This window comes from Eumetopias jubatus, unplaced genomic scaffold (genome assembly GCF_037043125.1).
Source record: "Eumetopias jubatus isolate StellerSeaLion01/CBP00866 unplaced genomic scaffold, mEumJub1_p1.0 scaffold_4, whole genome shotgun sequence".
NCBI classification, from domain to species: Eukaryota; Metazoa; Chordata; class Mammalia; order Carnivora; family Otariidae; genus Eumetopias; species Eumetopias jubatus.
Window position 1 is genome coordinate 177,071,159 of NW_028274810.1, and position 17,333 is coordinate 177,088,491.

General features: G+C 40.8%; 1 protein-coding gene across 1 annotated transcript in view; it reads right to left on the reverse strand.

The window, feature by feature from the left end:
* The window catches only part of CLVS1 (clavesin 1), a 164,274-nt gene that overhangs the window by 82,403 nt on the left and 64,538 nt on the right, over positions 1-17,333 (reverse strand). The window contains exon 2 of the mRNA XM_028109613.2: positions 9,794-9,968. Within this exon, the coding sequence (XP_027965414.1) occupies positions 9,794-9,968 (175 nt within the window). The remainder of the gene's footprint in view (positions 1-9,793; positions 9,969-17,333) is intronic.

The following is a 17,333-nucleotide window of genomic DNA, read 5'->3' on the forward strand; positions in this document are numbered from 1 at the left end:
CTTTCAACAGGGGGCCCTTCAAGACTGCTGAATACTGATTAACTCTGCGGCACAAGGTCTCCTTGGACACTGACAGGACTAGATATTCATAGTAGTCCATATTCCTGCACATACATAATATATTCAGGACAGAGTCCCTGGATAGAATGTCACACTTCATTTCATAATAATGCAAGGCAGAGATCTCTGCGTTGGTGAACTGAGAAATATTAACCTGGAACTAAAAAATTCACAAGGATCAATCCTTTGTCAAGACTGATCTTCCACAGCAGAATATATTCTGCTGTTGAAAGTCTGCCCAATGGAAAAGTAAGATGGAATACTTCTACCACTACCATCTTCCTGCTGCCTCTTCTCCAGTTTCTTCTATCCACCACCCGCTGCGGCTTCCTGCACATATTTCTTCACAGAGTTGTCTAAACTCTATCTTCCCTCCTCAAACTAGAGCTCTCTAGATGCCCCTCCCACTACCACACTGAAGTGGTTTCCCTCCCTGAAGCCCCACTCCCTCAGCTTCTGTCAGAAGATGAGCTCGTGATTCTTCTCACAACTCCCCATCTCAACCTCCCCTTTCTCCTTTGTGGGCTCCACTTCATCTAACTTGTTCATTTACTTTGCTCGTCACCTGGGTTCTTTTCTCCAACATTGTTCATCACTCTGTAGTTTTTCTCTGAATGATTTTTTCCTTTCCTACGATTTCAAATACCACCAACCCTCTAGACCCTGTCTAAACCTCTCCCCTCAGCTCAGACTTAATACAAACCATTCAGATATTTCATGGGATCCTGAATGCAAAATGCCCAACATTCAAATAATGGGCATTATCTCCCCACAACGTGCCATTCCTATCTGCATGATCTCATTGGTCGGCAGCACCACCACCCTTCACCCTAGCTGCACACCTAAGCTTTTACCTTGACTCCACCACTTCCCATTTCCAAGCATCCAACCCCCAAGCACTGCCTTATTTCACTTCCTAGGTAGTTATCAAATTCCTTCTATCACCCCTATTTAGCATCTTATTATTTCTTATTTGAATTATTGCACTTGCCTTTTAATTATTCTCCTGCCTTTGCATCTTCTATGCTCACACCCACCAAATTGATCCCATATGAATATAAACTTGTGTTGCCTTTCTGCTTCAATATATTCAGTGGCCCCGTGTCCTCAGGGCACACAAGCTCCTTGCCTGGTCCTTGTGCACTCCAGGAATACAAAATTAATTCTGTTTCTCCATCTTATTGAGTATGCCTTGCCTCTATGTCTTTGCCTATATTATCCCCTCTACCTGAAATTCTCCCACCCTGCCTTCTCTTGGCTATTCTGCATGCACCTGCTAAGAATCAGCTGATGTGTGCCTCACCCAGGGTGCCATTTCTTTTTTTCTTTTTTTTAGATTTATTTATTTATTTTGAGAGAGAGCGAGAGCGAGAGCATGAGAGGGGGTAGGCGCAGAGGGAGAGGGAGAGACAGAATCTCAAGCCGACTCCATGTTGAGCATGGAGTCCCACGTGGGGCTCGATCTCAGGATCCTGAGATCACGACCTGAGCTGAAACCAAGAATCGGATAGTTAACCGACTAAGCCACCCAGGTGTCCCCAGGATGCCATTTCTAACACCTCCTGCCTGGGTTGCGATTTTATTAACCTGGAGCATAACCTCCTTTCTTCACATGCTCATTGTTTTCATCATTTGTTTATGGGTCTGCCTCTGTTTTGAATCATGACCTCTTGAGAGCAAGGACTGCATCTGTTTACTTTCATGACTGACTCAAAGTAAAGACTTAGTAACTGTTTCTTAAATGAATGAATCAGGGCACTGGCTAGATCAATAATGCATGAGAGTCCAGAAAAGCTATTTATCAAAAATATATCAGAGATAGGCCTATTTAATTGGAACTGTTTTAAACAGGTCGTCCTGATTGCCACCAGGATCACCAGAGTGTCATTAGCCCTAATTATTTTCCTGAGTTTAATTGATACTTAACAAAGTAGAGCATTAAAGGAGATATTTTATTCCTCTAATATTTCCATAAGAACATATTGCCCTATTACAAATTCAGAACTACAGCTTCGCAGCTGAGAAGGTAGAAGGGTTTGTCTGGAGGGAAAGTGTTCTTCAAACATACCTGGGGGTCCAGGAAACATGAATCAAGTACAGATATCCTTGGCAAAGTACAAATATCCTTTTCTTTCGATCTGTTTCTATCCAATATTCTTTAATACATGAAAACTGTAAGGATCAATAAAAGATACCATAGTTGTCATTGCTAAAGAGTCCTGCAGAGTGAAAGAGGTGATTTTGACCCATTAATCACCCAGCTGCAAAAGCATGGGCAGTGGACTTGTTGGTGATAAATAAAAGGATCACACCACCTGAATAGAAAGAAACAGCATCTCAAGTACCACAGCCTGGGCAGGTGACAACAAGCTGGACCTAAGTCATTAAGGTGAGCAAGGAGAGGGAGCGCCCTCTTCAGGGCTAGGGGACAGGCTGGTAAGATCTAATTTTCAAGGATCCACACAGACAGTAGTGGGACAATGGAGAACAATCTCATGTAAATCCATACGTTAGAGGCTAGGAGCCCATGGCTGAGGCCTGGCCTCTTCATTCTTCCAATAACGCTCCATCACTGAGTGAGCACAGACTAGGGTGCTTAGTCCCAGGCACCTTTCACATACTATTCCATCTCTCCCATAAACCTAGGAGGTTGTGCTGCTATGACACCACATTTTACAGGTGATGAAACAAATCCAGAGACAGCAATGCCTTGCCTGATGTCTTTAAGTGGCAGAACCAGGGTGGAAGCCCACATAGTTGGAGTGGGTGCTCACCTACATCAAAGTGTGGCTGTAGCAGCAGCATCACCTGGGAACGTTCTCGAAAGGTAAATTCATGGGTTCTGCTCCAGATCTATGGACTCAGAAACTCTGGGAACAAGGTCGTGATGTGGTTGTACCATGCCCTCCAGGGGAATCTGATGCACTTGAGGCCGAGATCACCGTTATACTGTCATACCCTCTGTTGCAGTGATGTTTCTCCAACTTAAACGTGCACGCAGAGCACCTGGAGAACTCATTGAAATGCAGATTCTGATTCAGCAGACTGGCCTGAGATTCTGCATTTCTAAATAGCTCTTGGTGATGCTGATAATCCTGGTGTATGGACTACACTTTGCACAATAAAGCCACAGCCTGTAGGCTTCAAGAAGGCTGGTGGGCTCCGTCCTCTGCAGTAAATCCTGTTTAGTTAGAGAGTACCTGACCCACATTCTGTGTTGAATGACTACACCAGGAGTCAGTATGTCTGAGTGACTGGACTCTTGGTTCAGTGTGAATCTACTACGAACTTGAAATGCATTTGCCCAATCTGCTTTTCCAAATTTCTAATCACACTATCCATTCATTTACCCTTGAGAACTGTCATGTTGCCCACTGACTTGACAGACATTTTACCGCTCTAGTCTTTCAAGTGAAGAGGGCCCCTTGGATACTCCAAAGGCAAGTGAACATATCCTGTGTTTTAGAAAAGCGGTGAAATAGTAGGACGTGGAAGGGGGTAGAGGGAATGGACAAAGCAGGAAGCAGTGTAACAAAAAGGGAGAGGCTCAGGAGAGAGAGGATTTGTAGTTGGCTGAGCCTCTGAGCATTGCTCCAAGTCCTCTCCCACTTTCAGGCTAAAAGTTGGAAAAGCAGCGGACCTCCTTTTGCACTAACTAAACTGGCTCAAAGCTATTGGGGTTTGAGGAGGGAGGTGGAGAAAGGGAGATAACTCTATCAAAAAACATTTGAACGTTTTGAATGTTCAAAACCGTTCCCAGGTTCTGCCCCTGTTGCTGTGGGTACCACCATGCTTAGATGTAGGTGAGAGCAGGGTCCAACTCTTCGCGCTTCGATCCTGGTTCTGCCACTTAAAGACCTCAGGCAAGGCATTGATCTCTCTCTAGATTTTAGGTTTGTCGTCTGTAAAATGTGGTGTCAAAACAGTACTACCTCAAAGGTTTATGGTAGAAATTAAATAGTACGTGAAAAGTGCCTGGGGCATCGTCAGTGTAAATCAAATATTTGTAACAGCATAAATCAAATATTTATAATATTTATGGTAGAAATATCCTAAAACCACCTGTAACAACAAAACAGTCACACCGTAAGTTTGGATGAAGAGTTAATGAATAGAAAAAGTGAACAATTGGCCAGGGGAAAATGACTTAAGCCCAGAAATGAGGAAAAAAAAAAAGAAGAAGAAAGAATGCTGCCAGGCTCTCCTCCAGGGAGTGGAAAGTAAGCTTCTTTAAATCCTTAACAAACGCCTGGGTCCTTAGGGGAATCAAATATTTTGTAAATAGCCTGCGGGGCCCAAGGCTCTAGCTCTTCCCAAGTAAAACACTCCAGCACGATAAGCCCTTTAAGGATCGGGGTTGGCTGAACATTGATCAATGCCGTGTGTTGCTTGTAATGGTGGGGCCGCGGTGATTTACAAGAAATGATTCCAGAAATTGATTTTGGAGACATTACAAAACTCCAGAACAGGACTTCAGCATATGGCTCATTCTGCCAGAATTCCCCAGCAGAATTGAGAATAATGCTGAGCTGTATTAAAATGGTGGCATAAATATTACTTTAAGTTTGATTAAAATTTAAACAAGTTGTAATGAACAGATACAACAGCTCTTTTAGACTTTATTGACCGCATTTAAGAGATCAAACAGCTGAGCGAGAAAAAATGACTTCCAGGCATTCTCAAAATTAGTATTTTAACTGAAGTTCTTTGAACTAATATTCATAGAATATTTATGTAACTGGGACAACTTAACATTCTAAACAATGACATTTCCTCAAAGCATTGCTGTAACAGGAGGAATGTATAATACATACACTATTAGAATTTCATGAATGGCTGATACAGGGTAAATTTGATCTAAAAATCTGATGATCCTTTAAAGAGCAGTCTTCTATGTGATTATTATTACAACTCATTAATTCAGCCTATGAAGCACATAACCCAAGTTCTATGCACATACCATTTTTTTGATAATTGTTGTTAGAGGTAATATAATTACCCTTTTTTTCATTAACGTTTTTTTTTTAGAGCAGTTTTAAGTTCATAGAAAAATTGAAGGAAAGGTACAGAGATTTCCCACATATTCCTGCCCCCGTTATCAGCCTTCTCCTCCTTCCCCCCAGTGGTGCATTTGTTACAACTGATGAACCTACATTGACACAGAATAATCTAATTAGGCGTATAGTGGTATCTCGTTGTTTTAATGTGCATTTCTCTGATGAATATGATGGGGACCATCTTTTCATATGTTTATTTGCCATTTATATGTCTTCCTTGGTGTTTATTCAGGTTTTTGGCCCACTTTTTAATCGGATTGTTAGTTTTCTTATTGTTGAGTTTAAGGATTTCTTTATATATTTTGGATAACAGTCCTCTATCAGTTGTATCTTTGCAAATATTTTCTCCCGGTCTGTGACTTTTCTTCTTATTCTCTTGACACAGTCTTTTGTAGAGCAGAAGTCTTTAATTTTAACCTAGTGTAGCTTATCAATTATTTCTTTCATAGATTATGCCTTTGGTGGTGTGTCTAAAAAAATCATCGCCATAACCCAGGTCACACAGGTTTTTTTCCTATGTTATCTTACAGGATTACTATAGTTTTGAATTTTATACTTAGGTCTGTGATCCATTATGAAGTAATTTTTCTGAAGAGTATAAGGTCTGTATCTAGATTCAGTCTTTGGCATGTGGATGTCCAGTTCTAGAACAATTTGTTGAAAAGACTCTCACAGCTCCATTGTATTGCCTTTCCTTTGTCAAGGATCAGTTGAATATATATAATTGACTTTCAAGACATAGAAATACAAGCAGTAGACCCAAATAGAGGGCTGATGCTGATTTGCCAGCCCAGTGCCCATCACCTCAATGTTACCTGGTATTATTTCCACTTTGGGTATGACTGAGGATTGTATGTAAAAAAGAAAAAAAGCCGTTAAGCACCCAGATGCAAGCTAAAGGAAGCTCCTTGACATTACATTACAGGATATTCCAAATATATATATATATTTTGCTTATTATGGTAGATATTCTGATCTACTGCCATGTCTAATTCAGGACTGAGGACTTATTCTCCAGTTGCTGGGGGTGTTGTCAGCAGAAAGTTGGCAGATAACAGTACCCTCTCGGGCTTCAGGATGAAGAGAGCCATTTGCCCAAACTCACAACCATTTCCCAGGGCAGCCGGTACCCAGTGACTGAACAATATGGGAATACCAAAGTCCAACCCCCTGGCCCCAGTCAGGGAAAATCTGAAGGGTCATCTCGGCCTCACAACACCTGAGTCTTTCTTTGGAAATGACTGAACCCCAGCTTAGCTTCTCCTGCTGGCAAACTTTCTTCCACAGCTTCGCTTCCACAGGAGTTGACCCCAAGAGTACTCCCTAATAAACCTCCAACCTCCTAATCTCTGTCAGAATCTGCTCCTCAAGAACTCAACATGAACAGTTAGTAATTGAAGTTTGCACTGAATAACCATCTTTACAGAGAACTAAGAACGGAGGTAATAGGGCTAAAACTCAGGGCTTGGGAACTAGGTTGTGATACAAGGTGTGGGATTGACCAAAAATGGTTCTAAATTCTCACTGCCTGAGCAGTGAGCTCCCACCCCCTTCTCCCTGTGGGAGGTGTTGTATTACCTATGTGTGGGGACCGTCATATCCCAGGACTCCAAATTATCTAGGGTTTGAGCAGCAGGTAATCTGAGACAGCTCCTATAAATAGCTAAAACCCCAAACCAGATGGCTAGCACAAAAGTGGTTTAATTATTTTCCCTGACGAAGCTGCTGTCTCACATCTACCCTATGAAAGGCAGAACAGCAGAGAGAGCAAGTTCTCTTCACTGGAACATAGGACCTCGTCCCCCGCTGTGATTTCCCACATGTCTAGCAGACACTCGAAGCTCTTCAAGCCTCTCAGAGGATACACAGAAGGAAGAGCAGGGGCTTCTCTTCTTTCACTGACACTGGCCTCGCTTCACTTTCCCTTTCTCCACAAAAGTCTGTGCCTTCACCCTGTCAGCAGGGTTGTAGAGTTTATCTTGAATCTTCATGGCTGACAAACGGAGATGTCTATGGAATCTTCTTTATACAACAAGTGTAAGCATGAAGGCATGAATTCTGCTTAGTACCAATTATGACTTCTTTGAAAGGTCAAAGGGTTTTAATGACTACTCTGTGGATAAAAACAATCCCAGCAGTGAAGACAGATCACTGGGAGAGCCGGGGGGGGGGGGGGGGGGGGGGCTGAATATCTCCAAAGCGTGAGAGAGGATAGCCTAGTGTGAGAAGTTGCCAGGGGCTGGCCAGATCTGACTGCCCTATGTGAAGTGAAAGCAGCACCTGTGCAGGGACCCTGAGGGATTCCTCACAGTTGCCAGGACGACAGCTAGATGGTCCAGGGAGCACATATCCTAGATGGAGGAACTACACCCAAGCTCAGCTTCTTCTGGGATCATTGGCTTCCTTCTCCTAGCAGGAGAGAATGCACCTTCCTCAGGGTTCCCAGATCTTCAGGGACTAGGCAGGCAGAATTCCCAGAAAAAGCTATAATCCTGGGGCACCTGGATGGCTCAGTCAGTTAAGCATCTGCCTTCAGCTCAGGTCATGATCCCGGCACCCTGGGATCGAGCTCCTTGCTCAGCAGGGAGTCTGCTTCTCCCTCCCTCTGCTGCTCTCCCTGCTCATGCTCTCTCTCACTCTCATGCTCTCTCCATCAAATAAGTAAATAAAATCTTAAAAAAAAAAAAAAGGTGTATTCCAATCCAGATAGCCTGACTCCAGATTGGGCTGATACTTACCCACAGTCAAGGGAGCTTATATAAGGGGAGAGTATAGTAAAAGGGTTCAGGCCACTGCTTTGTGAGATGGTGGGAGAAAGTACCTTCTTCTCCACTCTGACGCTGACCTCACGCATCTCCTCTTCTTCCAGGAGAAGTTATTCCTTAACCAGAACTACAGGACATTGTGTAAATCATCCCAGGCCCTGGTACAAGGAAAGCCCCATGGGTGCCACCTTGCCCACAAAAGGTCATCTAGTATTTCTCGCAAAAAATATCTTATAAGCTTATGTATAGCTTTACCTTTCAAAACACATTCACGTGCATTAACTCAGTAAGACCCACATCAGCCTGGTGAAGTTGGCAAGGGACATATTATATAATCCACACATTTTTCAGAAAGAAAAATTGGAACACAGGGTTGGATAAAGGACATTTTCCTTCCTGATATATGAAAAAAATAAGTCTTATAAATACACAGAACTTGAATCACAGCTACTTACACATGTAACGAATTATCTTTTTAAAAAAGGGTAAAAGTAAATGAAGCTTGTGCTACCACAGAAGATCCTGGAATTATGGTCAGCATAGTTACAGGGCATGAAATAAACCTTGCAGCTGGCTCTACAACTTTTGATAAAAGCTGTAAGGAGAGAGAGGCCAGACGTTCAGAGACTCAGACAAGAGGAGTTTGGAGAAAAGGAGCTAAAGTTGAGAGAAAGTGATTGATAGTGAAGGACAGACCAGTCTATGATTGGTATGGTTGAGGCAAGGCAGGAAGGTCCATGTAATCTAGAAATGCAAAAGCAACTTCAGGAATGTGCCTCCAATATAGTGCCTGATGTAGCCCCCCAGGATAATGTGGCCTTAGTGGAAGAGTGAGCACTTCCTCCTCTTCAGAAATGCCTGCTTTATTTCTCCTACCCTTGAAATAGGAAACCATTTCAATACAATAAGATCCATTCAATAAACACACTTATCAGAGGCCCACGTGCTGCTAGATATTTGTTGGAGGCCAAATATGAATAAGCCCTAGTTTATTCTGTGAAACAGACCCATCAATAAGTCATCACACTAGAGTATGATGAGTAATGGAAATGGGTCTCCTACTTTTGCACTTTGAAGAGCATGACTAACCGCTGCTGATCTGAGAATTAGCAAATATTTTGCTTTCTACACATACCCGCCATCTATTGGCGGGGGGGGGGGGTCCACCCCACTGAGTCAACCTTCCTACAAAGTTAAGAAGGGACATGAGTTTTATTTTCCGGAACTGTGCCTTTACCTTGTACTATAATAATGTTGTCACCAGGAAGCTACGCAGGATTGTCCCTCTGAGTTTGTTATTTTTCATAGAATTACTGGTTTTTAAACATAGAAGGGATCCCCAGAGACTGACTACCCTAGCCTCCACGCTGCACAAAATCCCCTTCTCCAAAGTCCTGACAACCGGTCATATGAACAAGAAGTAGAGTTTTGTCTGCTTCCTTTGTTGGTGCTGAAGTGATTTACTTTAGTACAAACACTTCAAGCACAGTGCATTCTGGGAAGTGAGGATCCACAGGATGCACTTCCTCAGCACAAAACTGCTTCTAGAAACCCCGGAAAGCCCCCATGCCACCCCTGTATAGGACCTACTCATAGAGCAGATGGTTTCTAGTTTGAATTTTTGTGAACTCTCAGATGGATTAGGGCTAAACATCTCTGAGCTTTATTCATAATTGCTACGGTAGGTAATTTGTGCCTGTGGTAACAGTAATTTGGAGCTGTTAATGAAAATGAAGACTAATTAAAAAAAATTCTAACTCAGGCTGAAGTGAAAATATGGAGGATTCACAGGTGAACTGTATCTTAGTTTTCCTTCACTATTCCCAAGGACAAATATTACTTTGGTTGAAATAAGAAAAAGGTGCATCTTCACACAGGCTTGTACTTTGGTTGTACATTTGTTGAACGTACCTGCAGCCCTTCAATAGCCAGTTTGAGGATTGAAGGGGTCAGTTTGGAGGCTTGTTTGAAGGAAAAATTACTCCAGTCTATAATTAAAATGAAGCCATTTATCTGAAGCTCTGGATCTTCGATAAGGACCTCCAGGGACAGCAGGATGGCTCGGAGGATGTCGGTGAAGGAGTTCCTGTAGCCAAAGCAGAAAGGAGAGGCTGGGTGTGAATATTAGCAGGCGATATGTGTGTGGAGGGAAGGGTGCCTCACGCCACTGCTCTGTGAACCTGACCTGCAGGGTAACACGGGTGTCCTGTACCCAAAGTGACCACAATATATTTGCTAAACAGCAACAATGCTTCAAGAGTCACAAGATAGAAGCCTCCCTTTGATCCGACTGTATCATCACCCCAAACTTTACAGGGTATCTCTCTTTAGTGTTTCCATTGGCTTCCATACTCTGCTTCTGGCACAAAACTGATTGCGTTTCACTGAAATCCATCCCTCACTTACCTCTCTCCCTCACAGAGCTCTGTTAACTTCGAGGGCAGGGAGTGGGCCATAATCACAGCTGTGTCCTCAGCACCTAGCTCCCCAGTGAATCATTGCTCAACAAATGAGGGGAGACCTCAATCAGAGGCACTTATTTTGATTAAACCCCTTATTCCTTTCGTATGCTTAAAATCTTGCTAAAAATATAAAAACATCCATGCAATTGACGCTATTTTTTTAGCTTCAGTTCTTGGATAGAGAAAAATAAAGCAGGAAGAATGGCTTATTTTCATTGAAGGTTTGCAGAGTGTGATTCAGGAGGGAAATGGCTTTGAGTACATCAGTAACTATGACAACAGGCAGACCTGAATATAAACGAGAGTGACAGTTCTCTAGTGTTGTATGTGTTCCTCCATGTCATATATCCCTATTCATCAGATGATTTTTGTGTTAAATAATTTTCAGATACGAAGAAATGATGGCATTTTCATTCTGCTAATTCTCCCAACAAATTGTCTGAGCTATAAATCTAAAATCTTAGAAGATCTCTAAATTCAGTGTATTTTTTGGTAAGTAGGAAAATATAATCTTGGATGGCAAGTAATGGCAAATTCATTACCTCCTTCGGGTTTACTATTAAAATCAGAAGGCATCTCCTCTGTGAAATAAGTGTGAAATGATCAGGTGCAGGGGCGCCTGGGTGGCTCAGTGGGTTAAGCGACTGCCCTCGGCTCAGGTCACGATCCCAGGGTCCTGGGATCGAGCCCTGCGTCGGGCTCCCTGCTCAGCAGGGAGTCTGTTTCTCCCTATCCCTCTGCCTGCTGCTTCACCTGCTTGAGCTCTCTCCCTATCTCTCTGTCAAGTAAATTAATTAAAAATCTTTTTTAAAAAATAAAAATAAATGATCGGATTCTTGGGCATTTCAAACTGGTTCAAATTCTAACCAATTCCAATGATTCCAGATTAGAAATCAGGAAGTTTGTGATCGAACAGTAAATCAATAAGAATTTACTGAATGTCTATTATCAGCTCAGCATTGTGTTCTATACTTAAGGTTGTAAAATAGTATGTTCTATTTCTATTTTCAGAGAGCTCTTGATTTAGTTGGGGTGGGCTAGGAAATTAGCAACATGAGTTGAAAAGGATCAATAAAATCTGAGTAGTCAGGGAGGAGTTTATGGAGGGATGAAAGCTTGGGATAAACCTTAAAGGAGGGATAGGATTTTGATGGATAATTGGGAGAAGGGGCAGCAAGACATTTCAAGAAAGACGAGTGATAACAACTGAAAAATAAAGATGTATAGCCCATTCTGCTTCTGGACAGTTCTGTTTAGTAAAATTTTTTTCTTTATATCAAGCTAAAATTTTCCTCCCCCAAATCTACTTGACGGGTGTAGTTTTGCTACAAAAGAAAAACCTCAGGTCTTCCCATGTCACATAGCTTCAACTATGTAAACATGGTGATCATGATGCCCTATATAATCTCTAGATTAAAAAAATATTAGTAACTTTAACCATTTCTCATAGGAAATGGTTTTTAATACTCTTCTCATCATTACTGTTTTCTTTCAGATGTGTTTTCTTTTAACTTCAAGAGATATCAAATTCCTGGGGCGCCTGGGTGGCTCAGTCAGTTAAGCAACTGCCTTTGGCTCAGGTCATGATCCCAGGGTCCTGGGATCGAGCCTCGCGTTGGGCTCCCTGCTTGGCAGGAGGCCTACTTCTCCCTCTTCCACTCCCCCTGCTTGTGTTCCCTCTCTCATTGTCTCTCTCTCTCTGTCAAATACATAAATAAAATCTTTAAAAAAAAGATATCAAATTCGTATTAATGTAGGATAGGTTTTCACTAGGATTCCGTTTTTATTTTTGCATCCACATCAAACATAAAGACCAAAGTCTTTTTCAGACATACAGCTTTGTATTGGGAAGAAACATTAAGTGGAGCATAAGATTAAAGATAATGAAAATATGGAAAGGCCTAATAGTAAATTGGAAATGGCCATTAGGGAATTAGAAAGTCTGACTGACCATAGATAAGCTTTCTTAGGAAGAGCACACACATGGAGAAAATGAGGACTAAAAGCTAAGCCCTAGGTAGAGCTTATTTATAGTATTGAGTCAAAGGAAGAAGAAAGAAATAAAAGATAAGATAAAGATAGTATTAGGTTAAAAAAAGAGAAAGTGTTTCAAGAAATAAGGGTAGGATCTGGGGCGCCTGGGTGGCTCAGTTGGTTGAGCGACTGCCTTCCGCTCAGGTCATGATCCTGGAGTCCCGGGATCGAGTCCCGCATCGGGCTCCCTGCTCAGCAGGGAGTCTGCTTCTCCCTCTGACCCTCCCCCGTCTCGTGCTCTCTGGCTCATTCTCTCTCTCAAATAAATAAAATAAAATATTAAAAAAAAAGAAATAAGGGTATGATAGATTGCAAATGTTACTCCTTGTTCTTTTGCCTTTGGACGTTGCCATGGTAAAAACATGCTACAGCTAGCATGCTGGGCTGAAGAGAAGGTTGAGGAACACAAATCAATGACTCCTCAGCCAGCTAGCAGATCTTCATGAGAAGCAGAGCCACCCTGCTGAAGTAAGGCTCGATAAACTCAAGCTGTCTCACAGATGCATGAGCAATAATAAATGATTATTTTTTTAAGCCACTGAGTTTGAGGATGATTTTTTACACAGCAATAGCTATCCAATGTCAGAGGGTAAGTTAACCAAGTCAATGCAACAGCATAAATTAGAACTAGCACCTCTTCTCATCACTTACCCACTTGTATCCACTTCCAAGAAAAGATAAAGAACTCTGTCTAGAAATGTGGAAAATATTTTATGTATTTTCAACACCAAAACCTTACGGCAAGATAGGCATTGTCAGTGAATGAAGTTATTATATTCATGGGATGATCTCAGGAGAAAAGTGAAAGGATTCTGGACTTCATTATAGTTTCCAAATGTTCAAATGCTTCACTTTTCCAGAGGAACTGGATAAGCGGGAAAAAATTGAATGGAATGTGTTTCAAGTCATCGGCTTTAACCCCTGTTGAAGAGTGCAATCTCATCTCATACCTTAGTTATGATCATTACCTTGAATTCCTTACTTCCTGGCTTCCTCATATGGATTTCCTCATTTTTTCCTCATTCCTCCCTACAACACTTTTGACTTGTGAAATCCTCCCAGGTTTTTACAATTTAAAAATACCTCTCAGACCAAATGTTTTATGCACATACTCTGCCCTCAAGGAGGTTGGAGCATAAATCCCCACTCCTTAAGTGTGGGTTGAGCATAGTGACTTCCTTCCAAAGAGTACAGGATGGAAAGGGAAAAAAAGTAAGTTTACCCTGGAAAAAACTGACAAACACTACCTCAGGCAGGTGATTTGGGCCAACATCAACAGAGATAACTTGTGTTGATAGTATTGTCCCTTGATATGGTAATGAAAATGGCACTTTACCTCTGTGGTCTTCCTCCCAAAAGAACATAACTCCAGATTAATCAAGAGGAAAACATTAGACAGATTTCAGTTGAGGAACATTCTATGAAATGCCTGACCCAACATGCCTCAAAATTGTCAAGTTCATTAAAAAGCAAGGAAAGTCTGAGAAACTGTCACAACCAAGAGGAGCCTAAGAAGACATGAAAATTAAATGTAATGTGGTATCTTGTGGGATCCTGGGACAGAAGAAAGATATCAGGTAGAAACTAAGGAAATCTGAATAAATAATGGACTTAGTAAATTAAAATGTATCAATATTGGTTTATTAGTTTGTAATAAATACACTATACTAATATAAGATGTTAATAATGGGGGAATTGGATGCAGGGTATAGGGTAACCCTCTGTGCTATCTTCATAATAATTATGTAAATTTAAAATTGCTCTAAATAAAAAGGCTTCTTTAAGTGCTTAGTAGAGTTTGTAATCTATCGTGCTAAGTTTCCATGAATCTTCTATCAAGGTTTCTAAGTAAACCAAAATGAACAATTCAGCTATTATAAGTAAATTATAGAAATGAGAGCAGAAGAAGACATTTCCGGAATTTGTTCATTCTACTAACTTATTTAGATTTTTACGTTGTTTAATAACGCACAGAAAAAAATTTATTTTCTGTATTGTCTACAATTACAATTCCATCAGAGTATTTTATCACTTGTATCAAAAGGAAAAGATGAAAAATGGACATTTAGAGTTTTTGACCCTTTCTCTATAACCTGCATAGCATTTATATAGTCAGTTATGGACTGTATCAGTTTTTGATTGATAATTAAAAGCACAAATGTGATAATATATATGAAAGCACTATATGAACTACAAATTGCCAACAAAATGTAAATAACTGTTAGTAGAAAACTTCAACTTCCTCCCCCCAACAAAGGATAATACATTTATATTCATTAGGACTTACTCATGGTTTATCTAAGGGTTTTCATCATTACACTGTGAGCACTTAGAGATTATAAATAGTGGCTTATTTTTAGGTTCTATTGTTTTTATGAGCGGAGCACCCAATATTGTTACCTGAGGCTTTAAAATTTAGTAACAGCATACTATAAATGAGATGCAAAATAGTGGAAAATAGTAAGCCCTTTACCAATGAGAAGATATTTGCGCTTCAAGAAGTGACTCCTTTGTGCTTTAAATTTTTAGTAAAGATTCTAGAACCTAGAACCTAGAACCTAGATCCTACACTCCTATAAGAAAAAAAGATGTGATATGTGATCAGATAACCATGTAGAGATATGATGGGGTTGCCAGTGAGACTGTTTCTTAAAAGGAGCAGTGAGAAGCCTCTTAATCACTCTGAAGTCATGGTGCATATTCTTATTCTAATTTTTCTGCTGCAGCAAGAAGTCTTTTAATATTAGCAGTTAAAGCTTTTAGGCTGGCTCGATCCCAAAACCTCTTAACTTCACGCTCAATATCATCAAGTGTTTACAGTTCTTTTCTTGGGAATTTTTAAAAGTCCTCCTTAAGCCACAAAATTCTTTTGCAAGTAGTTTGCTGCCAAATATCTATGTTTTATTCACAGATGCAGGAACATTGCATCTGAGTACACTTCTTTATCGCTTCATCCCATTGAAGATTCTTTCGAAGCTAATCATTAAAATAATCATGGCATGGTTCTCATAGTTACTGACTATGCTTTGCCCCTTATCTGATAATGATGTCCAAGCCAAGGTGGAGAGGAACATGTGCTCCCTCTGTATCTCCTCTGACGCATTTTGGCCTCTGGACAGGGGAAGAACCCTATTTTGGTAAAGTGGCAAAAGGGCTTGTACTCCAGGACTTGACATCCTGGCTCTGCCCCCCACCAAATAGGGACCACTCATAGAAGCCTGAAGTTCAGTAAAGGCTAATTTTCTGCTCCTCCCTGTAGAGGGTTGTTGTGAGAATTATGCAAAACGATGTGTGAAGAAGCTTTGTGAATTGAAAAGCACATCCCAAGAGGAGGCAGTATTCGTACTTGCATGAATTACAGAGATAACCCTCTTGGTCATACTGTTTGCATGGTGGTGATGGTAGCAGGACATTAAATGCACAAAATTCATTTGTGTTCTATCCAGGGGAACCTATTTTCTCCTCTTCTAGGGCTGAGGGTTTTCAAAATATGGTCTGAGATGGGAATTCTGGTGATATATTTTCCTAAATGAGTTCTAATAATTCCTTTATGAATCAAGGTTTAGCTGGACAGTCTCTGTGTGTCATTGTGCATTGAAACAAATGAATCCGTATTTCTCCATGGGGTAGTCAAGGAAAAGTAAGAAAAAACAACTGTGTTTTGAAAATATTAGTTGCGAGGAAGATGCTAACAAAAATGGTTAACTTTGGGCGCCTGGGTGGCTCAGTCGATTAAGAATCTGCCTTCTGCTCAGGTCATGATCCCAGGGTCCTGGGATGGAGCTCCCCGTTGGGATCCCTGCTCAGTGGGGAGTTTGCTTCACCCTCTCCCTCTGCTCCTCCCCCTTGCTCATCCTCTCTCTCTCTCAAAACAAATAAATGAAATCTTTAAAAAAAATGTTTAACTTTGCTGTAGTAGACTTAATACTTGCAAGAGCTTAATATTACATTTATTTTCCTGAATATTAGCTAGAAAGTAAATTAGACAATTGCTTTTCTCAGCAGGGATGATCACCCAGAGAACAGTGGCCTGGATTTAATTCTGCCTCACATGACTTGATGAGATTCATCCTTTCAAGAGTAGAGAGGAAGGGAGAAAAGGAAAAAGAGATCAGGGAAGAAAGGAGAAAGAATGAATGAAAAAGGAAAGAGAGTAATGAGTTGCCTCTTGGTTTATTATTAGTTGTAATATGGGAATATCTGGTTCTCAAAGCCTCGGCATCAGATAAAAGGAATAATTTATTCAATACCGTTCAAATGTAACCTATGAGGCCCAGTTCCTTGTGGAGTTTTAGATAAGGGGCAAGCTACAGTAAATCATCTGCTTTCTGAATTTTTAGTTTAGTTCAGGTCACAGACTCTCAACTAAAATGGAATGTATCTTATAAAAACAAGTACAGTCATTTCTAATGTTTGTCTATCTCTACCAAGTATGACAACAATATATGGAAAGAGTATGGGGCACTCATCCTTGGCTCAAATCCACCTCCTACCCAATCATTTGCTTATAGAGGACAGAACGCAAAAGGGTAATGATCTTGTCTAAGAACAGGGCCCTTATTTAGAACTAGTATAGAGAAAATAAAGATGAAAATGGTGAAATCAGTGTTTTGTCACTCAAGGAAAGCTAGAAGATAAGAGGTTATACTTCTGTAGGCCAATCTTGACAGGCCTATCCATCTCCTGATACATACACAAGAATGTAAAGTTTTCATCCCACCATCCAAAATGACATTGAAACTAAAGCTCTCAAATTCCAATTTGCTAGTGTTCTTCCTTGTTTGTTTCTGTGGCAAAGAAGATTATAAATTGTGTGTGTGTGTGTACACACACAATAACTCAAAATTTAGAGTTAATTCCCCTAGAAGTTGTCTTCCATCAGTTATTTTTTGCTTAAGTGAAGAAATGAGTTGAATAGATAAAACCTATATTTTCATCGCATTTGATTCAAGCGC